Source organism: Macaca nemestrina, chromosome 9 (assembly GCF_043159975.1).
Source record: "Macaca nemestrina isolate mMacNem1 chromosome 9, mMacNem.hap1, whole genome shotgun sequence".
In the NCBI taxonomy this organism is placed as follows: Eukaryota; Metazoa; Chordata; class Mammalia; order Primates; family Cercopithecidae; genus Macaca; species Macaca nemestrina.
Genome location: NC_092133.1, coordinates 135,842,452 through 135,868,251, shown reverse-complemented (window position 1 = coordinate 135,868,251; position 25,800 = coordinate 135,842,452). Strand labels below are relative to the sequence as shown.

Genomic DNA, 25,800 nt, shown 5'->3' with positions numbered 1-25,800 from the left:
TTAAATTGGAAAACAGCTGTATTTTTATTAAGCTCTTTGGATTTTCTTTTTAAAGCCTGAGTCTCTTTGGCAGCTAAATTTCCTTCCATCAAGGCGTCTTCCCTTAAAGGTAGAATTGGGGTGATGGGGAGATGTGTGTAGGCCAACAGATTTCACAACCCCTCACCAAGGAGTCACTTTAGACCCGAGAAAAGCAAGTGCCCGCGTCAGCAGAAAAGGAACGGGGAGCGAGGCCGCCAGACCGACGGGAAACAGGCGGAGAGAGGGTCGCCGGCGATCAGGGCCCGGGTGGCCCGGGGGACGGAGGAGAGACAGGAGAGCCCGCCTTGGGTCTCAGAGGGTGCTGTTGCGGGTTCCAGGTTCTAAGGGAAAAAAAGGGCTTTTCCCTGGAAGGCGAGCCAAAGGCGGGGAAGAGAGGAGGGGCAGGAAAATGAGGACGAGAAGCCGGAGAGGGGAGCTTGGAGGAAGACGCATGTGGCCCCTCCGGCCTAGTTGAGGTACAGTTAATGCCCGGGCCAAGGAGACAACTGTCGCCGCCTTGGTGACCGATGCCCCCTCCCTGGGTCCCCGCCCTAGTCCCCACGGGGGAGCAGCGCGCAAGAAGGGAGAAGGCGGTGTTGGGACCCTCCGGGGATCCGGAATGCCAGCGACACTTCTTTTCCCAGCAGCAGGGGCCTTCCTGGGACGGGCCAGGCAGCCCTCACCCCCTCGATCCCGTTCGTCAAGGCAACAGGTTGGGTGCAAGCTGTCAAGAGATGGCCTTCTCCCTGCGTCCTCGAAACGCGCCAAGAACGTGGCTCTGCCACTTGGTGGCGGAAGGCGGGAGGGACAGGGCAGGAAGGTGGAGGAGGGGCTGCATTCGTGACGACGGGGGGCGGAGGGGGAAGGACTTCGGGACTCCCCAGAGGGCAGACAGACCTGGCCAGCTTGGCAAATCATAAGTCCCTTTCCCTGGACCCTCGGCCTAAACCTCCCCCAGGGACTGTGCAGCGGAGACGCACACGGGTTGGCTGACGGGCTGGGGTGCGCCTGGATGGAGGCTGGTTTGGGGTTATAGCTGCTGGAGGCAGGCCACGGAACCAGAGGGGAGGGCAGGAGGGCCCACCGCGCAGAGCTGCGGCACGGCTCCTAGCGTGGCGCCCCCAGCCTGGGCATCGCGCTCAGCCGCTCTTTGAACCCCATGTCCACGCAGCTTCGCCCTCATCCCACCTCCACCTCTGTCCACACCTCAGTTCTCCCGACTCTAGGGACCAAGTGTCTTGGCCTCCCCGCCACGAAATGGCCACCCCCAAACCCTTTGCCCCATGAAAATAGCAACTCCTTTCTATTCAACCGGTTGGAGCACAAGAAACTTCTTGACTTCCTGGCCCAGCCACAGACAAATTTTGTTTTATTTCTCCCCAAAGATTTATTTATTTTTAAAGTCAGTCTCCATATTCTTATTGTATAAATATTGTGAAGGGAAAAGTCTACCTGTCAAAACAAATGGACTCTGGCCTTTCTACCCCAATGTTTATGGAGTTTCATTTTACTCTTGCCGAAATTTATTCATGACAGATTCTCTCTCTGTGGATTATTTTGATCTCCTCACCAGCAGGGGTAGGGATGGCACTGGAGAGAGGTGGTTCTGCAGGGAGGGCTGGAGTTTACATGGCCCTACGGGTGGCCCAACGGGATCATTTTCTTTCTGACATTTTATCTCCAGCGCGACCTCTGATTCCTGCTTTCTTATCTCACTCTCCTAGAAGTAGATTTGTCCTAGAAGTTTTCTTAAAAAGAATTGAGGCAGGGCACGGTGGCTCACGCCTGTAATCCCAGCACTTTGAGAGGCAGAGACGGGCGGATCATGAGGTCAGGGGTTCGAGACCAGCCTGGCCAATATGGTGAAACCCCGTCTCCACTAAAAATACAGAAAATTAGCCGGGCGTGGTGGCGGGAGCCTGTAGTCCCATTCACTCGGGAGGCTGAAGCAGGAGAATCGCTTGAACCCGGGAGGCAGAGGTTGCAGTGAGCTAAGATGGCACCACTGCACTCCAGCCTGAGTGACAGAGTGAGACTCCGACTCAAAAAAAAAAAAAAAAAAAAAAAAGAATTGAGACCCCTAGAGAATCCCCCCAGCCTCTAGTATGTGTGCCCAAGGATACTGCATCTCCAAACATTCTCATGTCTACTCCAAGGAGGGTCAAGGGGTAGCAGCCAGTCACCCAGCATCCTGCACCTCCTAACTTTTACAGGGCAACTACGGCTTAGGAGAGATAAAGGTAGAATGGGGGCGTTTTGGAGGCGTCAGCATAGACAGAAACAGGAGAAATAGTCGGAAGGGAGAGGGAGAGCCCTGGAGGGCAGAGACCCTAGCTCCTTCGCCCTGCTAATGGATGCCACTGGCCGGACCAAGACAAGCTCCCCCTGGATCCCCACTGCTCCCAAAAGTGGAAGGAAAATGCCATGCATAGGTTTATGCCTACGGTAATGACCTAGTCCACACTTCTGACGACATGTATAGTGTTAATTCCAACCCTACCAGAAGACAGCGGGCTGTGCAGGCGCCAGGTGCCGGTCACATTTCAGGCCGCCTTTCCCCACCCCCCCCACCCAGCTCTGTCAGTTTCACACACCCTGATGTGCGGTTTGCCTGTTTGCAAAAGGGGGTGAAATTCATTCCCTCGCTCTTTCTCCTTCCCTCCCTCCCTTTCCCTCTTCACAACCCGGAAGAGCTCCGCTCTCTACAGTGAGCAGGAGAAGGCGGAGGGGAGGGGGCTCCCAGGAAGAACGCACAGCGCCCAGGTTTTACCTCTCGCTGGAAGCCCGCCTGAGATGCGGTGAGCAGTTCCAGCGGCCAGGACGGCAGCGGCGGCCACAGTGGCGAACTCTGCCTGTCATTTCTGCCTTCAGATCTCCGGGCGAGTCAGGAAAAAAAAAAAATAAAAAACAGCTGGCCCTCGGGAGCGAGCTGCCCAGGTCAGTGAATATCACTCTCTTCCCTCTCTAACTCCGCACGCCCTCTCCCCGCTCCACGTGGAGAGAATTAGGAGGAGGCCTCCTCTCCAAAGGGCAGACTGCCTCTGGAAGAAACTAAACTAGAACCCAGTTCTTATTGTTCTTTGTGGTCCCTGGAAATCTCTGGGTTTCTGTGGTGACCTTGGGCGGGCACGGTGTGTGAGTGTATGGATGTCCTCGTTTGCGGGAAAGAGCTGGTAGAAGTAGGGATGTGAAGAAAAACCCAGCGGAAGAATGAGAGCCCTTGAGAACGCTTGGAAAGGGCCGGAGACACGTTTCCCACTGCAAGGAGGGCAGAGGATTGGGGAAAACAACCCCTGTGCCCAGGAGCCTTCTCCTAAAGGTGGCTTCAGTGTCAATTTCGTGTTTATTTTCCTCTGTTTTAAAGCGTGTGTTGAGGCTCATTGTCTCTGCATACAATTAAATAAACAGCTGTGCGCTGTAAGATAAAGTTGGAACCCAGATGTGTCAGCATCTGGCATTCCCCGGGGAAGCTAGGGGCTGGGAGGCTTCTTTGCTTCCAGGAGCACCCTGAGGTGGGTGAGAAAACCGCAGCCTCCCCAGAGGTTGCCCAGGGGCATCCGAAGCGGAAGGAGCAGAGAGGAAAGGATTTGGACTTAACTCCTCGGACATCAGAACAACAGACCTCCAAAAAGTCACTCAAAGGCAGTTGCCCCCTGAAGACAGATAATGTTAAAATGTCAAAGAAGTGTAGTGAGTCTGGGCAGGACAGCTGCTATTATACACCCCTTTTCTTTCTCTGGGATACCGACAGGGTGCCTGAGGAAAGTGACATGGGTGATTCTGACAAGGGCAGGGAGGAAAGGGAGTCCAGTGGCGCAGCATCTCCCTAGGCTTGGTTCCCATATTTCCTGGTCCTTCTCTCCTCCCCATTGTCCATGCTCACCAGGATGCTGGGGTCGCAGATGGGACATTAAGAACTTTAAAGGGATACGTGATGAAGCAGCATTTCCGAAGTCTCCTCTGCTTACCGGCCGCTGCAGGGAAGGTAGTGGTAGTGACCATGGGTGGGCTGGGGGCTAGCCAGTCATGTTGAGTCCATCCAGGCATCTGTAAATGAGATGCTTGGGGGCCCACATGGCTGGTAGTCTGTGTGTGTGTGTGTGTGTGTGTGTGTGTGTGTGTGTGTGAGGGGCTTACCATGACCTATTTGTGCCGTTCAGAAGAATGAAATTGTTTTCTACCCATTTGAACCCAGTCGGGGTGTGGTGTCAGTTCAGACCAAGACCCCATCGGGTGTCTGGTCGCATGGGGGGGTCTGATTATGGAGTCTCTGGGTGGGATCAAGCAGGAGGTTCTGCTTGCAGCTTCCAGCCAGCTGCCTCCTAAAGCCCAAAGTCCCTGGCCCAAGAAGCCGCAGGGCTTAGAAAATGCGGAGTGGCTGCAATCCACGGGCCCATCCTCCACTCTGCACAAGAGGTCTGTGCCAGCCCCAGCACTGGGGCTGTTCTGTCCCCACCAAAAGCGAGGAGACCTGGCAAGCTGCATTTTTCTTTATTTGACATTTGCAACCTGCCTTCTTGCAAAAGATAAATGAGGTGGGGACCGTCAGGGGTGCAGAGAAGGGATGGGAGTGGGAACTCCTGAGCATTCTTCGGTAGGGGTTTTCTGTTAGGGTTTCCAGCTGCCCCGGGACACAGTGTGCCTGGGGAACCGGCAGGTACGTGGGAGCCAGGTGGCTGAGAAGCCCTCTTCTGGAGGTTACAGCAGTTTGTGTCCTGGAACCACAGGAGATGGCAGGGAATTAGGGATCCTGATAAGGTGTGTGGGGCAGATCCCAAAACCACTTCTGTCCTCTAGCATTCAGTTATTTTTAACTATTTCTAGGCGGTACTGAAGTAATGTCTCATTCTTGGTGCCTGGGCTATTTTATACATAAATGTGCACTCTTCTCCTAGTATGTCTTTGTGTGCAGACCAAATCTTTCCCATCACCTCTTTTTTCCTTAATGGTTGGAATAACCAGAGAGAGGCTTTGCAGCCTCCAAGGGAGGAAACTGAGGAATCTCCTTTTTGCTTTGGCTGCTGGGCTGACCGGAGCTGGGGTGCAGAGGTGGGTGCGGCAGTGAGCAAGAAGCAGCTGCCCGAGGCGTCCCGGCTGAGGTCCGCCGGGTGTCCGTCGCTGCTGGACTGCTGGCGCTAGTGAAGAACAGGCACATGCGTCTGGTTGCTGTTTTGTTTTATATAACAAATTGCTTGGGGTCCGCGAGATGGAAGGCAGCCTACAGCTGAGCTGCCGGGAGGGAGAGGCTGTGGGTAGGGGGCAGCCCGGGACCAAGACAGGCCGGGAGAAGGGTGCGCACGCCAAACCTCCTCCTTTGCACCTCTGAGCCAGGCACAAACATGGATTTTTTACCAGGGGGTCTCTAGCACGTCCAAAGGAAGACACGAACGGCTTGTGCTTTTAAAAGTGCGCCTCTACTGTCTCCAGGATCTGAACGGAGTCCTCCTCCCCCTCTTTTCCTACCCCTGCTGTGAACACTCCGCCTGCCAGATCGTCCCGCTACAATCACACTCCAGTTCCTTGGCTAATATAGAGGAGTAAAAACACAATAGTCCCCAGATAAAGCCCTCCTTCTCCTCCAAAAAGGCCAAACTGAAGCAGACGGAGGAGACTCGGTTGAGGCCAGCGCTGGGGGCTGGGGCTGTAGTTGGCCAGGGGCCTCAGGAGCTGGGTGGCTGTGAGGAGGTGGGTGTCCAGGCGGGGGGAGTGGAGCAGGTGACTCCGACTGGCCGTCCTGAGAACCGCGTGCACCTCACCTCACCCGGCAATGCTAAGGCCTGGTGGGCCAAGCCTTGAAATGGGTGAATTTCTGCCAGGCTGGAGCCTTTCCTAGGTGCAGGGGCTGGAGTCCTGGGTGCTATAGCGGTGAGGCTAAGGGGTGCCCTGGGAGGGAGAAGAGGCCGGGTCTAGAAGTAGCAAGCTCCTAAGAGTCACTGATGCCGAGGGCAGGGTAAGCGGTCCCGGCTTACCCTGGAGACCCAGGGCCGCCGGCTGGGCTGCCTCCTTCCCTTCTTTTTCTCCGGCGGCATCCACCTGTCCCCCCACCTGCCAAGGCCAGGAGGGAGGGAGAGAGCTGAAAAGGGCACTTTTCCTCCAGGGTGACTCCAATTCCTTTCCACTCACCCTCAAGGCGAGGTCTTCCTCTCCCACCCAACCCAGGGCTCCCCCCAACTGCCGCCCGCCTCACGTGTGCATTGTTAAACCCGAAAGCAGAAATCCCCTGCCTTCTCCCTTCCCGTCTCCCCCTTTCCGCTGCACCCCTACCTACCCAATTGTTATCTCGCTACAATCAGGGGTTTTCTCAACCGGGGAAAAGGTGGTAGTGGCTGTGGGAGGCTCAGGATCCCTCGAAGTGGAGGCCGGGGCTGGGCTGGGGGCGGAGTGCGGGGGCGGGGGTAATCTCCCAGCGCATCTCCTCTTTTTTGACTCTCCCCACCACTCGCGGCTCCTCCTGGCCTGGGCGGGTTTCCTTCCGAGTTTTAAACGGTGGTAGATGAATAAGCAAAACAAACAAACAGGAAAAAAAAAAAAAAAAAAAAAAAGAAAAAAGAAAAAAAGAAAAAAGAAATGAAGGAAAAGAAAAAAGGGCAAATCAAATCACATACCACCCCCAAAACGATGGCTCATTTCACAGGGAAGGTAGACTCCGGGCCCGGGGCGCGTGGGCGTGGGGGCCGCGGGGAGAGTTGCCCCTTGGACGCACCCGCCTCCATCATCTTCCCTTTGCCAGTGAGTTTCAGGGTCCCTCTTTCTCGGCTTTCCCCCAAGTTCCCTGCTCGCTGGGTTTTGTTTGAGAAGAGCCAGCCTTGCTGGGCCGGGATCCTCAACCAGCATTGCCCACTGCCTGGCTGCTTTCTTCTCCGGTTTAGATCTTGCTCCCTGCTCTCCGCATTTCAGCTCGCTAGGGAAAGAAAAAGGGGGCCCGGGTGGCAGATGCAGAGATAATATGTATTTAACCTGAGCGGTCCGGGGCGCCGTGCCGCAGCGAGATCCCCGCGGTGTGGCCCGCTCAGCCGGGGCCAGCGGTGGCGCCTGGAGCCGTGTCCCCGGCATAACCCTCCCGCCCGGCAGCCGGCGAGCTGTTTATACAGCTTTACCTGTGCTATAGTCCTATCCAGTAAAAACCCTCGCTCGGCCAGGGTAACCTAATCCAGGGGCCGAGGCGGAGGAGGGGACAGTGAGACTGGCTGGGTTGGAGAGGGAGGTGTGCGCGCGCCACTATCCGGGATCTCTCCTTTGCCCCTCCTCCCACCATAGGGAAGGAAATTTGGACATGGTTCGGGTGACCGAAATGGGGACCCGGGGCTAAGGAGGAAGGAGGCCAGTTTTCACGACCCCGTCCTCCGGCTTCTCTCCTTTGAACAGGCGCTGGGGACCTGCGCGGCGGCCACAGCTGGACGCGCGCAGCGAAAGGCGCTGCGGTCCCGGGGGCGCCCGGCGTGGGCTGGCGAGGCCGGGGACAGGTTTCCCGCCCTGGCCTGGCTCAGCTCGCACTCGCCCCGCTTCCATCTTGCCCCAGTCGCCCTTTCCAGTTCCCACACTGAAGGCAAAGCGAGCAAGGAAAGGAGCCGGCGCCTCCCCAAGCGGACCCTCCCTTCCGCGCAGCCTCGGCCACTCTTCCAGAGCGCCCCGGTGCGGACTGCGGCCGGCGCAGGGAATCGAATTAAACGCCTCTGGGCGGTTATTGTCTTTCGCTAATTGCTCGAACAATGGCCTCTATTAAAATGGAGACACCCAATTAAAGGCCCCGCCGGGCGGTGCTCTGCTCCCGGCAAAGCTCTGGCCCCCGGCCTACGGCGTGCAGACCGCGGGGCCGCGGACCTGGCTGGTGCTGCGCGCTGGCGCCGGCCTCGACACCTTTGGCCTCCACTTCCTCCTCAGACTCAGCGACAACGGCCGCTTCACACTGTTTTTATTGACCGATCGCAGCCCAGCAAGATTGATCGAGCTGGAATGGGAAGGGACTTCTCCTCCCCCAGGCCCGGCTCGCCAGGGCCTCGGGCCGTGCTGCAGTTTCTGGCCTTTCGTGTCGCTCCCCGCCCCCCAAGCCTCGCAGATTCCCGGTTTCTTTTCTGTCTTTAACTGCGCGGCCGGGTCCGCCCAGGCCGGCGCCGGGGCTCAGGGGGGAGGGACTCGGCGGCGCGGCTCGGCTCCGCTTCTTTCTCCTGCCTGCAAATATTTGCTGCCTTGCTGGAAATCCGACGATTTCGCGCGCGCTCTGCTTGCAAAGTCTTTAAGTAAACACGCTCAAATGACCGCCCCGGGCGGCCCGAGGCACGCTGTCTCCCCCTGCGCGGGATTAGTAACTTTAGGACTTCGACCCCGGGGCTCCACTTTGCCGGTTACCCAGGTCGGGCAGCGCGCGGGCGCCCGGGGCCGGTTCTCCAGGCACCTCGGCCCCGCGGAGCTCGCCTGGAAGCATCGGTTGCCTGGCTCGGGTGGGTGGCGCGAGCATCTCCGCACCCTGGGTCCGTAGCCCTAGGGTTGAGCCCCGGAAAGCCGCGACTCTTCTCTGCACCATGGCCTCTGCTTTCTGTACCCGACTGGGTTTCCCCACTTCCACCGGGACAGGGTCTCTTCGCCCCGGGAGGGCGGGTGGGAGGGACTTGCACGTGGGCATGTGTTTAGGGGTGTGTGTGGGTCCCAGCTTAACCCCTACTGAGCGGAGAAACTCCGGCTCCATTTCTCACCTTTTCCCCAAGAGGACACACATACCCGGCTCAACTTGACGCCTAAAGCAGCCGCTTCCAGGCCTGGGGTTTTGGGTAGGCCAAGCCGGCTGCCACCGCTCCGCACGCCGCCTCGGGCCCCGGCTCTTCTCCAGGCGGTGGCCGCGCCGTCGCCTGCTCGATTGCGGGATGCTTGCTCCCAGGGTCCTAGGCGTCCAGGTTGATCGCCAGTCCCTTACCCTGGTGAGGGAGGCCTTGTGCCCTACAGAAGCCCCGGGCCCTGCAGCGGCGGCGGCGGCGGCAGCCTCCTGGTCGCCTCCTCGCTTTCCTCCACCCGAGCTCCGCTGGCTGCTCCTTGGGAGGAAGGGGACTCGCTAGACCAGGCCGAGGCCCAGGTACCTGGGGAGGGGTCGCGTCAGGTCTGCGGGAAGGCGCTCAGGCTCCTCCGCAGGAGGCCAGGATCAGCTTTGTGGCTGTGGCACAGGGAGAATCAGGACCACCTTTTCCACCTTCCCCCCGGCCGTGAGCCCCCTTCCCCTCCCCCGCCCGCCAAGGGAGGAGGAAGCCCGGCCTGCTCTTGCTGGCGAGGCGGGTCATGCCGGCGCCGGGCCTGGCCCGGACCCCCGCAGCCCGACTCTCCGCCTCAGGCCACGCGCCTCAGCCTCTCCAACTTCGATCCCTTCCCCCTTCCTTCCCCGTGGGTCCCGGTGCCGACCTCGGCCCTCCCTCCTCGGTATCCCCCTCCCATCCTTTTCCCTCCCCCGCTGCCCTGTGCTCCGGGCTCCAGGGCTGGGCCCGTGACGTCAAACCCAGTGTGGCGTCGGCGAGACTGGCCGGCGCGGGCCATCAAAAGAGCAACGTCCTCTCTCCCAATTACCCACTGTCAGTCCGGGAACAGGGGCGGACCGGCTGGGAATTAAATGTTAAATACCCCCTACCGGCTGGCTCCATTACCCGGGGCATCCAGCCCCAGGCCCCCCACCCCTCTCTGCCAGTCTCAAACCACCCAGACCAAGAAGGGCCTTCGGAGATTTTTTATTTTTCTAAAGGTGGGGGTTGCTGTTCTCCATCCCCGGCCAGTCCGACTTGGTGCAGGCAACTGAATTTAAACGAATAATCCCAATTTCCCCATCCAAAATTAGCGGAGAGGCGCCTCCGCACCGGAAGGCCTCCTCACCACTCTTTTCTTTTTGTCTTTAAAATAATTCTTAGCCTCAGAAGTTAGCATTTTCAAGACCTGGCATCCGCAGCGTTTCTGTCGCGGAGACTTCTCTCTTCGGCTCTGAGGTCTCCGCGCGCAGGACCCAGGGCTGCTCTTGGTTTTACGCGTGGCTGTAAGCTGGGCTCACGCTGCGTGGCGCATCCACCCCCCGATTGACGGGCGGAGAAACATTTTTCATTTTTTCTTTCAGCTTCTATCCTTCATCTTAATCCCGGGCTTCTTAGCAAAAAATGCATGTGCGTTCGTTTCTCCTTGTTTATGGAGAGGTTTCCGGTGAATGTTAGACAGCAACTAAATAATTAAAAGGTTTAGAGAGCACTGTGAGCAGGAGAAGATGCGGGCAGCTTGGCTGGCCCAGGAGAGACGAGTGGTCAGAGAATGAAAGGAAAATCGATGCCTCTTAACTGGGCCGCCTAATAACGGGAGACCAAGTGGGCTCAGGAGAAACGTGGGGGGAGAGCTTTCTTTAAAAAAAATTAGGGTTCTTTCTTTCTGTCCTATATATGGAAATTCAGCCCTGATTTCAAACAAACATCAGATTTAAGAAGGTGAGGACTCCAAAGAAGATCCAAACGCAAGACCAGGAAGAGCTACGTTTCCATTACTTCTTCCAATACATTTCACTAATCTTTCTACAGAGATAGTGTTTTAAAACACGACAACCCTCACACACCAAGTTGAAGCTGAATATTGATGTTCCTTCACCGCATGAAAGGAATCCTTCAGAACTTACTTTCAGGGACGGCTTCTTCTATCTCGAATTTTTGCATTTGTAGGGAATTTTATGGGGTAGAGGAGCGAAGAGGGAACAATGTCTCCAAATAAAACCCCAAATTAAGGTCTCAGCCCCATCGGTGGGATAGCCTGCGGGGGAACCCACGCCCTCTCCTCGCAGCATTGCCCTGGGGGCGAGCAGAGAGTGGATTTGGAGTCTTCTTTTCCCGCCTGACCCCTGATCGCCCGAGCAGCATTTTCGGGCCGGCGGCTGCAGCCACCCAGGCGCCACTAGGGGATGCAGTGGCTCAAAGGACCGAGCGGGCCGTGCAGGTTGGAGCCCGCGGGGCGGGCCAATCGCGGCTAGTTCGCAGCCTAGCCCGCTGATTGGCCCCTCGGTGCCCCGCCCCTTCTAGCCCCGCCCCCTCTCTGGGGCGCCTTGCCGCCGTGTGCCCTCCGCGCCGGGGTGCCCATTGCTCAGAGCGTGGCCTGGAGACCCGCGAGCCGGGAAAGGTCGCCGTGGAGTCCCGACCAGAGGCCGGGGTTGGGGTCGGTGCAGACTGAGGGCTGGTTTCCTCGACTGGGGGAGAAACGCCGGGAGCCAGAGTAAGTAGGGCTCCGGGCGGGGCGAAAGGAAAAGTTGGGTCCCTGGAGTGAAGACCGAATTCTTTCTGTCCGTCTACACTGAGCGTACTCGGGGAATGAGTTAGAGCCAGTCTCTTCCTCCCCTCCCCTCCCCCCTTCTAATCCCTCACTGTTGCCACTCAAGTCAAAAGCACACATTGATTACAAATATTAGGTCTGGAAAGGGCAGCTGCAACAGCTGAAGCGTGTTCACTCTGGGGGCTTGAGAGCGCAGAAGGCTCGGGAAAGAGGTGACAGTGACAACAAAATTGACACGGGCGCTCCAGTCAAAGGCATCTCTCCTTTACCCGATGCCTCATCCTCTTAGGAAGTCGGCCGGAGAGGCAAATCTCAAAGCACCTTCACACGAAACATTTTGTTTTTCTGATCAATTTAACGCGCACGTCTCCCCACATCGCTGCGCTCTCCCAAACAGTCTGCATTGGATCCTAATAACAATCCATGCGTGCCTATTGTTCAAAAGTCTGAAAAAGAAAAGTCTGCCCATCAAAATGAACTTCATGAATGGGGCAGGCTGGCTGCACTGGGACAGAATCGTCCACCCGACCCGAATGAATCGGCAGGAGCCGCGGCCACATTTAAAGGGCCAGAGCGCGCGTTCCCTCCCGTCCGCCCCCAAGCCCCGCGGGCCTCGCCCACCATGCCCGCCGCCCCTCCGCCCGCGGCCGCCCTCTGCGGCGCCCCTTTCCGGTCAGTGGAGGGGCGGGAGGAGGGGCGGGGGTGCGCGGGGCGGGGGGAGAAGTCCTGGAGCCGGTTTGGGTTGCAGTTTCCTTGTGCCGGGGATCCTGTCCCCTACTCGCCAGCGCCAGGCTCCTCCCCCCTCGGCGCGGATGACACTAGAACCTCCTTAAGTTGCGTCGCGCCACAGCTGTCTGCGAACACTGAGCTGCCTGGCGCCGTCTTGATACTTTCAGAAAGAATGCATTCCCTGTAAAAAAAAAAAAAAAAAAAAAAAAAAAAATACTGAGAGAGGGAGAGAGAGAGAGAAGAAGTGAGAGAGACGGAGGGAGAGCGAGACAGAGCGAGCTACGCAATCTGACCGAGCAGGTCGTACGCCGCCGCCTCCTCCTCCTCTCTGCTCTTCGCTACCCAGGTTGGTACTGGTGACTTTTTTTTTTTTTTTTTTTTTACGTTTTATTTTTTGCCCCCAACCACTTGGGAGGACGTAAAGCAATTTTAAAAACTCAACTCTCCTCTTTTGGAGGTTTTCTAGGTGCTGAGGGGACGGTCCCGGGACCGGTGTCCCCGAGGGAGGGACTTGTCCTCCAACTTTCAACAGTCAGCCCCGGGACTTGTCCTCCAAGTTGCTCAGCCAGCTCCGGCTCCCGCGAGTCGGGCTGCAGGGACGTCCCTGAGAGTCCTGCGGGCTCCCTGGCCGTTTCCCCGCGCGCCTGTGCGGGTCTCGGGTGCGCTGGGCGGGCGGGCGGCGCGAAGGGAGGTGGTGCCACTCCAGCAACCCAGGGGCTCATCCAGGTCTCCCCTTCTCTCCCTTGCAGGTGACCCGGGAAGGGACTCCGCCTCGGAGCGGCTGAGGACCCCGGTGCAGAGGAGCCTGGCTCGCAGAATTCCAGAGTCGTCGCCCCTTTTTACAACCTGGTTCCCTTTTATCCTGCCGTACCCAGTTTTTGGATTTTTGTCTTCCCCGTCTTCTCTTTGCTAAAAGACCCCTCCAAGATTATTTTTTAAAAATCCTCTCCTTTGCTCACCTTTGCTTCCCAGCCTTCCCATCCCCCCACCGAAAGCCAATCATTCAACGACCCCCGACCCTCCGACGGCAGGAGCCCCCCGACCTCCCAGGCCGACCGCCCTCCCTCCCCGCGCGCGGGTTCCGGGCCCGGCGAGAGGGCGCGAGCGCAGCCGAGGCCATGGAGGTGACGGCAGACCAGCCGCGCTGGGTAAGCCACCACCACCCCGCCGTGCTCAACGGGCAGCACCCGGACACGCACCACCCGGGCCTCGGCCACTCCTACATGGACCCGGCGCAGTACCCGCTGCCGGAGGAGGTGGATGTGCTTTTTAACATCGACGGTCAAGGCAACCACGTCCCGCCCTACTACGGAAACTCGGTCAGGGCCACGGTGCAGAGGTACCCTCCGACCCACCACGGTGAGTGCGCCCGGGGTGCGGGGGCTCTTGTCGGCTGCGTCAGTCGTCCCGGCTCGGGGAGGTCGGGAAGGACCTGAGGGCGGGGAGAGGTCAATCGAAAGCCCCCATCTGCCGTTCCTGGTTCATTTACAAAAAAACTGGGGCCCGGAAATGGGCAAGGAAGGCCTCTGGCTCGTCGCGAGAGTGTGTTTTGAAACAGTCACAGCAGGCGCCTCTCCCGGCTGGTGGCCCTGTGGCCTGGCGCTCACCTGGCGGGCGCCAGGCCGCAGCCCTTCGTTCCTGCGCGGCTGCAGGTTTTGGGGGGTCTCGGGATGTCCCCAGGCGTGGGGTGCCCTGGCTCTGTCTCCACGGGTCCGGGCTCTCTGGGCCCGGTAGCCGGCGCCGGCCAAGCCCGGCTGGAACCCGGCTCTTCCAAAAAACCTGGCGTTCCCTGTTACCCGCTAGCTCTTTCTAGGGGGGCGGCCTCTGCCAGCGTCCCTCAATTCGCACATTTTCAGAAAGGCCCCAGAGACTTATTTATTCACACCCTTCTCCTTGACCTTTTCCCAAAGCTAGCGCCTTTGGTTTTTAGACAGGTCTCCTACCTCTTGGCTTCAGGAATGGAATTCTGATGCTGAAGGGATTTGGAGGGGAAGACCCTTGTCTTAAGTTTGAGGGATCTGACGTTTCCCAGATTCCCGGCTGCACAGAATTTTCCTGCGTCTTTGCTTTCAAGTTGCCTCCATGCCTGCAACTCTTGTCTTATACTCTGTCTCTGGGTTCTGCCCTCCACTAACCTCCCACCTAAGATGTAGCATACACCCCCGTTTCAATAGAGGCAATTCCAGAACCACCTCTTTCCCCCTTTCACCTGGAGAAGTTTAGGAGAGTTCTGAAATGTAAAAAAAGAAGACCGGGCCTATGTAGTTTGAGGAAAAAATGATCGAATACTTTCCAGCTCTAAGTTTGCTCCTAAAGAAGAAACAGGGGCAAAACGTTGGTCAGAAAAGGTGTGAGGCTTTCTGAGTCCAGCCAGACCGAATTCTGCCCTGGTCCCCCTACTTAGAGCCTGCCTTGGCACCGATGACATAGCCCCTCCGGCAGCAGGCGTCCTCTACCCTGCTGTGGCCAGGTTTTAAACAATCGTTTCTGCGGATGGGGCGCTCTCTGCCCACGTTCGGTGCAGATCAACAGTTAAGTGGAAATGCGGTAGAGGCAGACTTAATATTATTTACTATACTACTTCCTGCATAATATGAATCTTGACCCTTGGTGTTCACAGAACTCTCTTTCCCTCTCCACTCCCCTCCCCTTCCTCTCTCTTAAGTTTAGTTTCAGTATTGTTCTTAATGGTTGAATCGAATGTCAAATGCTGAGGCAGGTACCGGATTTAAAGATCAAGAAGTGTGTGGATTTGCACTTGCTTTTTAAATGAACCCCTCAGAGTGTATGAGTTACAGCTACTTTAAGAGTGTGTGTTTTAAATGAAGGCTAAGCAGACTCTGTCTGAGTCATCTTTGATTTAAAATATATACATCAACTGGAATTTTGTGTCTTTGGGGCTCAGGTGAAAATTCACCTATGGCACTGGTGGGATCATAGCTTTATTGAGGGTGCATGGGGCTTATATTATCTCCTTCTCCTTTAGGATTTGGGAGGGTGAGAAAAGTAGAGAAAACGGCCATCCCAGGGTCCAGCCTTGTGAACTTTCTCCAACAGCCCAAGCAATGAAAATGTCCCTGCAAATCCCATTTTAGGCCTTTTGCAGGCAGCCTGGCTGATTCTGAGCAAGCACTGGGTTGGGTTTCCGGGAACTAACCCTGAAAGTCTCCTGACTTCTGTCCCAAGGCCTCTCCTTCCTGCACTCAGTGCTGGGAGCTGGGCCTGACTCCAGGGTAGTTTTCTGGTGTGGAGCAGTTGTGTGGCCGGGCTCCATCCTTCAGGCCTCCTCACTCACAGCCGGCTCTCTTATCAGGCTGACTGGGATTAAGTCCGAGTCAGGGAACTCAGGGCCATTGAAGGAAACCCATAAATCAAGTCAGGTTCTAGAGAGAGACTTTGGGGAATGTGATTTAGGCAGTGTATCTGGAGAGGCCAAATAAGCAAAGGGGCCCTTCACTCAGCAGCAACCTCTCGGGTGTCAGCCACAGGCCCTTCATTCTGCTGGATTTGATGGGACATCCCTGTGGGAGACAGGGGTGAAGGATTCTGTCCCTAGCCTGACCCCCAGGTGTGCCAGGCAGGTACTCCTGGGACCACTGGGATGAGAGAGCGGGCCTGAGCCCTTGTCTGTGCTTGAACTTTTGCTGAAAGGGAGGCCGGTGCGAGGGAGAGAGTCCCCAGGTGTCCCTGACGGCCTTGCAGGGTCACACTCACCCTCCTTCTCTCTCCTGCCCTTTCCCCGCTGCCCCACAGGGAGCCAGGTGTGCCGCCCGCCTCTGCTTCATGGATCCCTGCCCTGGCTGGACGGCGGCAAAGCCCTGAGCAGCCACCACGCCGCCTCCCCCTGGAACCTCAGTCCCTTCTCCAAGACGTCCATCCACCACGGCTCCCCGGGGCCCCTCTCCGTCTATCCCCCGGCCTCGTCCTCCTCCCTGTCGGGGGGCCACGCCAGCCCGCACCTCTTCACCTTCCCGCCCACCCCACCTAAGGACGTCTCCCCGGACCCGTCGCTGTCCACCCCGGGCTCGGCTGGCTCGGCTCGGCAGGACGAGAAAGAGTGCCTCAAGTACCAGGTGCCGCTGCCCGACAGCATGAAGCTGGAGTCGTCCCACTCCCGTGGCAGCATGACCGCCCTGGGGGGGCCCTCCTCGTCGGCCCACCACCCCATCACCACCTACCCGCCCTACGTGCCCGAGTACAGCTCCGGACTCTTCCCCCCCAGCAGTCTGCTGGGTGGCTCCCCCACCGGCTTCGGATGCAAGTCCAGGCCCAAGGCCCGGTCCAGCACAGGTAGGAGCCAGCTCTCCCCTGGGGCCTTTTCTTCTCCTCCCTCCTCCCCTTTTCCTCAATCCAGGACCGCACCTAGAGGGACCCCTCAGGGGAGCCGGTGTGTCCCAAAGCCTGCTGAGATGCCATTTCTTCTCATTCTTCCTGCCGGGAAGGCACTGCATGTCCTCCCATCCTAGCTCACGCCTGGCTTCGGAAGCAGAGGGGAAGTGGGATCTGATTTAAAACCCCCCAATGAGCTGGGAAAGGAAAAAGACAAACAAAAACAAAGTCATGCCCTCTTCTGCGTGTCGCAGGCTTCTGGATTCGGTTGGTAACTTTTAGTCAGTTTCCAAGACCAAATGGAAGGCCGAGGGAATAAATCTTGAGTGTTTCATGCTAAAACGAAACCTCCTCAAGCCTAAACAAACACAGGTCCCTCTATGACCCCTTTGGCCTCTGTCATTCTGACTGTTCCTCTCGCTCAGCTCAAAGGGGACCATGCAGTGAGGACAGTCCTTTATCAGACATGTAGATACAAAGTGTGTGTGCAAGAGCCTGGCCAAAGCTGCACACATTCTCTGCGTGGAAAAGGGGGCTCTCAGCTGAACCGAGAGAAAGCGGTGGCTTTGCACTGGGGAAGCCGAGTTGAATGAAAATCAAATATTGCCTGGCCCAGTTAGTTACCTGAAGCGTCTCCTAGAGCTCTCAGGGCAGGCAGGGGCAGGAAGCCGTATTAGGACATATTGCTTGGCTGAGCTGCAGCCAGAGGAGGTAGAAAGGAACGGAAAAGTGCTCCAGGTGTGCATCTCAGTTTCCTGTGCTCTGTTCCTTTCCAAAATGCAAGCGCTGCCTAGCAGCACGCTGCATTTTTATTCAATTGGTGTCATTACTTGCATGAAAAAAACCCCACACAAAATACTTTGGCTTTAAAAATAAATCAATCCATCACCAATTCCATTTCTAACCAAAGTAATTGAGTTCAAAGAGAGCTAGGGATTCTCTGAGATCGATTTAACTGTATTTTTAGACAGGGTTTGGTGAAGATTTTGATGTCTCCTTAGGTGTGTCCATTTCAGAGTGGGCATCTCTTCCCTGATCCACTCAGGGTATCTTGCCTCTGCTCTCTCTCTGTATAGATCCTACATAGAAAGCAATCGTGAAAATCACTTGTCTTTTAGGGATGAGATGAGCAGCCTTGAAATCGAGCTCCCAAAGCTCCGGTTTGAAAAACTTCAGAGGGAGTACTCTGGGAGCCCAGTGACCATGAGATCGGTTTTCAGGGTTTTTTTCCAGGGTGACATTCACTCTGACTGCCTGAGCAGGACTGTCTCTATTTAGTTGATATGTTTTAGCTAATCCAATTATTTTCAGACTGCTGCACGCGACAGTTGCATTGTTTATCCCGAGCCAGGAACTTTAATAGAGTCCGGATGCGGTTAGGCTGACAGAAGAACTCAGACCTGCATGTTCAGTACATGAAAGTAGGCAGGAGGGAGAGGGAGGCAGGCTAGCTGGTGGAGTCAAAAAAGAAAGCAAGAGGCCAGGAGAGCTGGAGGCACAAAGTGGCCGCAGTGCCTGGCAGGGGCTGGGCTTGGGGGTGGAGGGAAGGATTAAGGAGAAGTGGGGTGCAGCTTGACTCAGAAACACAGGCTGGGGCGCTAAATCTAAAGAGAGCAGACCTGTGCATTTTGAGGTCATGATGGGATTTCTTTTCTTTTTCTTCTTCTTCTTCTTCTTTTTTTTTTTTAAAGTTCTCTTTTCTGGTAAGGCTATGAGGTTGGGGAGAGCTCGTGGTATCTGAGGCCGGGGTAGTGGTTTGTGCGGGGGGGAGGGGACAGAGTGACTTTTCCAAGATACTCTGGTTTCTTTACCCTCATTTCCGTGTTTGATTTCTCCCCCTCTTGTGCACACTTTCTGCCTTAAGTCTAGTCTTTTCTTTCCTCTCATTTCTTTCTGTGAGACTCTGAACATGGAGGGGAGAAAGAGAGGGCCGTGGTTTCCCTAAGCCAGAGCTAGGAATACCGATACACCGATTTTGGTTTTTTGGCAAGGGGGAGAGGAGGCCATTGCAATTTGGCCTTTTTACTTCCTCCTTCTTAATTCCTTTCTCACAGTCATGAAAACCAAGAACAGCACACCTGGCAGGGGCGGCGAGAGAGCTGGGACTTTTGGGAGTGTGGAGGGGAAGTTTTGAGAAGCCCCTCCTTGTGCAGGGGGTGGAGGTGGTGGGAATTCTTGAGGAGGGGATTCTCTTGGTTTTAGTGGTTGCTTTCTCTCTCTCTCTCTATTTTTTTCCCCCTTTAACCTCTTCTTTGCAAATGCATTTGCTGAAGGAGGACACACAGAAGAGAGAGTTTTTGGGGTTGTCGCTGGAAATGGTTGAAGTTGTGGTTAGGGCACCTATTGCTGTCTTAACGCCTAGGCTTTCGGGGCTGGGACGAAGCTTTTGCAAACAAAAGACAGAGTCTTTGTATCCAGGGCCGCTTCTTAGCTCCCCTGCCACCTTTCCAGTTGGGCATCTCCCTCCACCGTCCTCTGATCAAGCTCCTGCCCTGCTCCCTACCCCCTCCCACAGCCTGGTTTCAGGGTTTCAGGCCAAGGCGGAGTAAGAGGCGTTTGCCAGCAGCTGTTGAATGTCAAGAGGCCTCGCAGCTCTGTGGTTCTTGTCACCTAAGAGAGAGGTGTCTGCCTGAGCAGCTCACAACAGGCAGGGGTGAGGAGTGGGGAGGAAAGAAGGCAGGAGAGAGTCAGGGCCTCCATTAGGAAAATTGGCTGTTTGCTGAAGTCACAGACCAGAGGCAGCAAGGAAAAAAGAAGAAGAAAAGCCCAGAGAGGCAATGGCAAACTTGCCGAGTGAATCAAGACAGAAAATTGCCCTAGTGTGCAGATCCTTGTTGAAGAGGTAACCGTTGCTAGCTTTCAAGGTGTTTCTGAAAAGGAAGCTATCACCCTCCCCAGCGCACTGCAAATGAAAGGAAATCAGACTGATCACGTCAGACTGGGAGGTCCCCCGGCGCCAGGGTGCCCAGGAGCCGGGTGGCAACCACGGTCCCCGCCTCCAGCCACAGCGGCCTCTCCTCACACTGCCCTCTGCCCAGTGCCCAAGTAGGGGAGGAGCCCTAAGGGGTCCCCTGTCTGCGCAGGGTGGGTAGTGGGCCTGCAGTCCTAGCTGGGACAGGGCCAGTGCTGCCCTAGAAGCAGCTAACCCAGAGGCCACCGGGGACACAAAAAGGCAGGCCTGTGGCCTCCTGGCTTGGGCTGTAGCCGGCTGCTCGCCCACTCACCCTTCACTCTTTCCTTCCAGCCTCCCCCACATCCAGTCTGCCACATCCCTCAGGCTTTTGACCCCAACTGAAAGGTGTCTGGGTGTGATTCAGGCCTGAGTCTTTTTCAAGAACTGAGAAGAGTCGTTGGGTACTTAGGAAGGCGCCTTTGGCACACACTGCGGCATGTTTGTGTTTAATCTCAGGGGTTCTGGGGCACAGCGAAGGCACTCTGGGGACCCTAGGTTAAGAACCTTTTGGAATGTAGAGCAAAAAAAAAAAAAAACAAAAAACAAAAAAACCTCTCTTATGTCCTCAATTTTTTTTTTTTTTTAAAAAGCAAAGTAGACAAAAACTAGTGGGCACCATCCCTGACTCTCATGGAAAAGAGTGCAAGACCTTCTTCCATTTGCAAAAGACTTTAACTTTCCTGAAGAACTTATCCCTGGAGAGGATCACAGGCCCCCAAGTGTGAACCTCCCCCCTAGATCCCTCCTACTTGGTCTGGGGCTTTCCAAAGGCCCAATAGGTCCCGTATCTGCCAAGGCAGATTTTTCCTCCTTTTAGGGGAATCAAAATTCTAAGGACCCTACTGGGTTCTCTTTTTCCACCCCAGTGGTCCAGGCAGGTTGGAGGTCATTAATTACTCTCTTAAAACAAAACAGTCTTCAGGGCTCATTTTTCTTCCTTACCCACCCTCCAGGGTCCTCCTCTGGGCCTCCCCTCTCTGGGGGACCAACTGGAGTTGAGCCTCCTGTTCCTACAGGGAAGGGGAGTCCTGGCTTTCTCCGGGCACCAAGACACTGGGCACTAGAGACCCAGGTGTCCCTGGGCCCCCCAGAAGCAAGGAGATTCTCCTAGAAAGCATCTTTCTTGTCGTCCTGCAGAAGTTGAAATCAGTGAGCAAACTCCCCCGTGTCTTGAAATGGTAATTGAAGGGATTCTTCTAAGGAGTTTTCTGGGTGGGTCTGGGTCATTTTCCAGCCCGGGCTGAGGGAGTGAATATGCCGCTCAAACTCCCTACCGGCCTGGCCGGTTTTTCGTTTATTTTGTTTGTTTGTGTTTTTGGAAAAAGAGAAACTGCAGGCAGGCCTTGGTTAATGAGCAGCCACCCCCCTTCGTTAACTTGCCTCTTCTCCTGATCTTCCTCTGATTGGCTTCACTCTGTCCTCCCAAACCTTCCCTTTTCCTTTTTCCCTCCCTCCCCCTCTTCCGGGTTCCCCGCCTAAAGTTTGCATCTCCCCCCTGCACAGCCTGGCTGGGGTCATACTTTAACTTCAGTCTCTGTAAGAGTGGCTGGAAAGCTATGGAAACCCCTGCTGGGTCCTAATCGCTTCCTCTCCGGCCGGGGACGTTTACAGTTTGATTGGAAGTAAAATCTAAAACCCTAGCTACTGAAATCAATCAGCCGATTGATCAATCTATACATCTATTTATTATCTGTTCACCTATCTAGCCATTGATTAATCCTTCCTTTCCCCCATCCTAATCTTCATTATTTAATCAATCTCTATAGACAGACCCATGATGATAATGGGTCACCTTTGTCTTCCTTTTTTTCCTTTGAGGGAAATGAATGGAATGTTTGGCTTTTGCCACCATCCAGGGCTCAGGATTTTCTCAGGGAAGTAGTTGAGCTGGAATCTGCGTTCCTTCTCGGTCCTGCCCGATCTTCTCCATCAAGTCGGGCAAGCCAAGAACAGGGTTCTGTTGCAACGATGCATCTGCCCCTTCTGCGGGCGCCTCTATGTGTGTAGGGGGAGCGGTCACGCGGGGACAGCATTCCCCAGCTCAACTTTGGAGCGTCTTGGAAAGAGGTGGGAGGTGGACACGCTCCCCAAAAGAGGAAGGAGAAGGAAAAAAGTTCTCCATTTTACTTTTCTTCCCCTAGTTCCAAATGCTGTCAACCTTCCCGCGTGTTTTCCTTCCGTAAGTGGCTTATCTGTGCTTTTGTTTCCAGAAGGCAGGGAGTGTGTGAACTGCGGAGCAACCTCGACCCCACTGTGGCGGCGAGATGGCACGGGGCATTACCTGTGCAATGCCTGTGGGCTCTACCACAAAATGAACGGACAGAACCGGCCCCTCATTAAGCCCAAGCGAAGGCTGGTAAGTTCTCGGGAAGGGATGGATTCCACGCTGACCATTCCCGGTTTCTCATTTCCTCTCTTCCGGAAGGACAGCTTTCTGCAGGAAATTGATTGACAGGATAGCCTCCAATCATGTCAGCTGGCTTGGGATAGTTTTTTTTTTTTTTTTTTTTTTCAAATTTGATACACAGAACAACTCTTTTTCCCCATCCGTGTTTCTTAAGTCACTTGTGAAAATTTTAAGGAGACTGAATTCTTGGTTATCAAATCTGCAGTGTATTCCTGAATAGAATAATGGTATGAACAGGACCAGAGCAGCTGGTTTAAATGTATTGATGAGCACTGTTTGACAGGTAGAGACATTTAGTATGAGGATAGAATGTTCCAGAATGGGTTCCTGAAGTTGTGGTGTGTGGCTTCCCAGGAAGGATCACAGACTCGGTGCAGTGGATGGACTTGTTATGCTAATGCTTCAAAATGGTTGGAGCTGATTAAATGAATTTCACAGGCTTCACCAGCAACCAGTGAGCCGAATGCCACCTTCCTTTCTTGGTCTCAGCATTTGAGAACTTTCCACAGGCAATTCCTGTGGGCAACGTCGTGTGAGTCCTCTCATACCTGGCATTTGCTCTTATTTTCTCTTTGAACTACTACCAGAGGATAGTTTTTTCCCTCCTCTCTCATTTTTCTTTAAAAATCTTTTGAAGCATGAGGGATCCTTGAGAAAACCTGGCTCTGTCAAGCATTTATAAGGAAGACTCACAAGGGACATTCATTTGCAAGCTCCTCTTTGGAAGTTTGAATAGTGAATGTAAGCGACGGAAAAATAACAACTCTAGCCACAGCTAAGAGATCAAAATGTGAATGTGGTGCTGACATTCACCAAGTAGATATGGGAGGAGGGGATTTCCCCATGCAGATTAATGGATACATGAGCATCCATCAATTTCTAAGAGAGGAAAAAGAACACCTTTGTATTCTTTTTAAAGAATTATTTGCCCTCCCCATCAGATTGTAGTGCAACTCAACACGTTTCACATCCTCCTTTGAAGAAGGAAAAACTTTTTTTTTTTTGAGATAGAGTCTCACTCTGTCACCCAGGCTGGAGTGCAGTGGCACAATCTCGGCTCACTGTGACCTCCACCTCCCAGGTTCAAGCAATTCTCCTGTCTCAGCCTCCCGAGTAGCTGGAACTACGGGCACCCGCCCCCACACCTGGCAATTTTTTGTATTTTCAGTAGAGACAGGGTTTCGCCTTGTTGGCCAGGCTGCTCTCAAACTCCTGGCCGCAGGTAATCTACCCACCTCGGCCTCCCAGAGTGCTGGGATTACAGGCATGAGCCACCGCTCCCGGCCGAAGAAGAAAAACTTTCTAGGGATGGAAATGTCCACATGACTTTAATCTTTGACAATCCTGGATATCTAGGCTTTATTCTTTCTGATCTTTGCCCCCTTCTCCAACTTTCTCAACCTTCCCCCAGCTCTCCTCCTGCAGTTTGGTTTTTTTTTTTTTTTCCTTTCTCTCATGTGCAAAGCTGACTTCCTAGGAAAAAGCTGCCGGATATCTGAGCGCTGGAGATAACTCATAAACAACAACTCAGCTTCCCCAACCTAAACACCAAGATGTTTGAACGTATCAGAACAAGAAGTGTTTGAAAAAAAAAAAAAGGCTAGAGGTGTTAGTGCAGAATGAATATGATCACACCACAAAAGAATGTTTTGAATCACTCAAAAACCTGGCCCTAGTAAAAAAAAAAAAAAAAAAAAGAAAAAAAAAAAGAGAGAGAGAAAGAGAGAGAGAGGAAAAAAAAAAAACCAACGAAAACCTTCTTGTTAAAATGTGTCTTGGTACCATTATAGGTTTTTTTGTTGTTGTTGTTTTGTTTTTGGTTTTTTTTTTTTAAATAAAAGTAAAGAAGGCAAAAGAGAGGGATTAAAAGTCTTAAGGTATGGGCTGATTGGTGAGCAAAAGTTTATTTGACATTTTCTTGGGTTTTCTTCTTGTATCTGGTCAGATTGCAGAGGAGGATCGTACTTCCATTTTATACAATTTTGTCTCCACTCACCTTTCATAGGAAAGCTCTAGAACTCTGAGTAATAATTGCTTTGAATTTTAGAGTTCAATGACTGTCACATTTTCATCTGTCTTTTCTTTCTTAATCATCTGTCTTGGGCGGTTTGATGTTTTTAGTTCTATAGAATTCATAAGCTACAGGGAGATAGAGCACAGGACACATTCAGATTTCTCTTCTCTCTCTCTTTCTTTCTTTCTTTCTTTCTTTCTTTCTTTCTTTCTTTCTTTCTTTCTTTCTTTCTTTCTTTCTTTCTTTCTCTCTCTCTCTCTCTCTCTCTCTCTGTCTGTCTGTCTTTTTTCAGCCCTGAGATGTATTTGACTTCTGAACACCTAGAACCCTCTGTTTTCTTCTTTCCTGTATTCCCTGACCCTTTATTCCAGTTCCAGATTGCTATTTTTGTTGAAAACATTTGCAGATTCACTGAAGACCACTCAGCCCATACATAGCTAGCTCTTCTGTGAGATGCATATTTAACCCTGAATAAACTAATGCAGGAAACAGGAGAGAGAACTGAAAGGAAGATTCATAGATTCTTTTCCCCCTGGCATTGCCAGGATTTTCATACATCTCACCACTAGCGAGAGGCTGAGCTGCTTGCCTTAATATATTCTACCTCCTGCTAGTGACCCAAACAGTATGGCTTGAGAGACCCTAAGTTCCCATAAAGTTTGTAGTACTGGAAGCATCTTCCTTTGCTTTTATTTAGGTTGCTGTCAATAGACTGCAAAAGATTACACGCTGCACCTTGTCATCTGGAGCTCTGATTTTACCAGTTGGCATTATACGCTTGTACTGTGTACATTCAGAATTGCTGGGCTAGGAAACCCAGGTGCCTGAGTGATATTAATCTGCTATAACTGAGTAGCTCTTCTAAAGAAAGAAAAAAACTATAGGAAGATAATAATCACATATAATTTAATTGTCAAAATCATTAAGCACTGGTTTTATGTTGTACTTTCTCCCGAAGAGTACACAAATGAAACAGTTGTTTCAGCCTTAAATTATCACGTTTCATAAAGGCAGTCTGGCGGAGGCATATGGGGTTAGAATCGACACTCATGGACAATGTGAATTACATTCAAGATGGACAGCAAAAGACTCCCATCTTCTCCATTGTGATAGATCAGGGCAGTTTTTAGTTTCCAGTTCCTTAGAATACAGAAAAGAAAGAATTTGTTTAAAAAGGTCATAGTATACTCTGTTACTTACATCCCACAGGAGCATATCTGTGGAACAATTTAGCAACTTTGAAAGAAAAAGGGTCACTCAGGTTAATTCAAAATTGCCACTGGGTTCTCCATATTTGGTGGCTTTGGGTGTTGGCTTCAACTTTTTGCTTGATAAAATATTGATATAAATTGTACCAGGATCCCAGGCCAGGTACAGTGGCTCACACCTGTAATCCCAGCACTTTGGGAGGCCGAGGTGGGCGGATCATGAGGTCAGGAGATCGAGACCATCCTGACTAATATGGTGAAACCCCGTCTCTACTAAAAATACAAAAAATTAGCCAGGCGTGGTGGCGGGTGCCTGCAGTCCCAGCTTCTCGGGAGGCTGAGGCAGAAGAATAGCATGAACCCGGGAGGTGGAGCTTGCAGTGAGCCAAGATCACGCCACTGCACTCCAGCCTGGGCGACAGAGCGAGACTCTGTCTCAAAACAAAGCAAAACAAAACGAAAAACAAAAAACAAAACTGTACCAGGATCCCCATAGTTCTTGTTCTGTGTTCTCACAACCCTACCAGAATTTTCTTCATCACAGACAGAGACTAAACTCTTTCTTCTCTCACCTTTCCTTTGATAATATTTTTGATCCAGGAACGGGGATAATTTTGCAGTTAAAATTTTTTTTTTTTATGATAGAAGGTGAGGAAGAGAGACAGGTTAATATTAGAAGTGACCCAACTCCATTTTCTTCCAACGGTTTTTTTCATTTCTTTTTAAAGCATGAACAGAGAATAGTCACTTGATCAATTTAAATATGTCAAAAAGTGAAAGAAAAATCTCTCTTTTAAAGGAAATTAGGGCAGTAACACAACCAAGGAATTAAAATTCAAGTTGAGGCTGACCTTTGACCTGCAACTATGCT

The 25,800-nt window shown here is 53.5% G+C and overlaps 1 protein-coding gene across 3 annotated transcripts in view; it reads left to right on the top strand.

The window, feature by feature from the left end:
- The first annotated feature begins 2,657 nt into the window (after positions 1 to 2,657).
- The window catches only part of LOC105494343 (GATA binding protein 3), a 29,788-nt gene continuing 6,645 nt past the window's right edge, over positions 2,658 to 25,800 (top strand). The window contains exons 1-4 of one of the 3 annotated variants that reach the window (XM_011762669.2): positions 2,658 to 2,958; positions 12,768 to 13,377; positions 15,772 to 16,308; positions 21,511 to 21,656. In XM_011762669.2, the coding sequence (XP_011760971.1) occupies positions 13,137 to 13,377; positions 15,772 to 16,308; positions 21,511 to 21,656 (924 nt within the window). In that variant the 5' untranslated portion in view covers positions 2,658 to 2,958; positions 12,768 to 13,136. Of the gene's footprint in view, positions 2,959 to 12,146; positions 12,365 to 12,767; positions 13,378 to 15,771; positions 16,309 to 21,510; positions 21,657 to 25,800 lie in introns of those variants that run through there. The other 2 variants (XM_011762671.3, XM_011762668.3) reach the window with 2 other exon arrangements.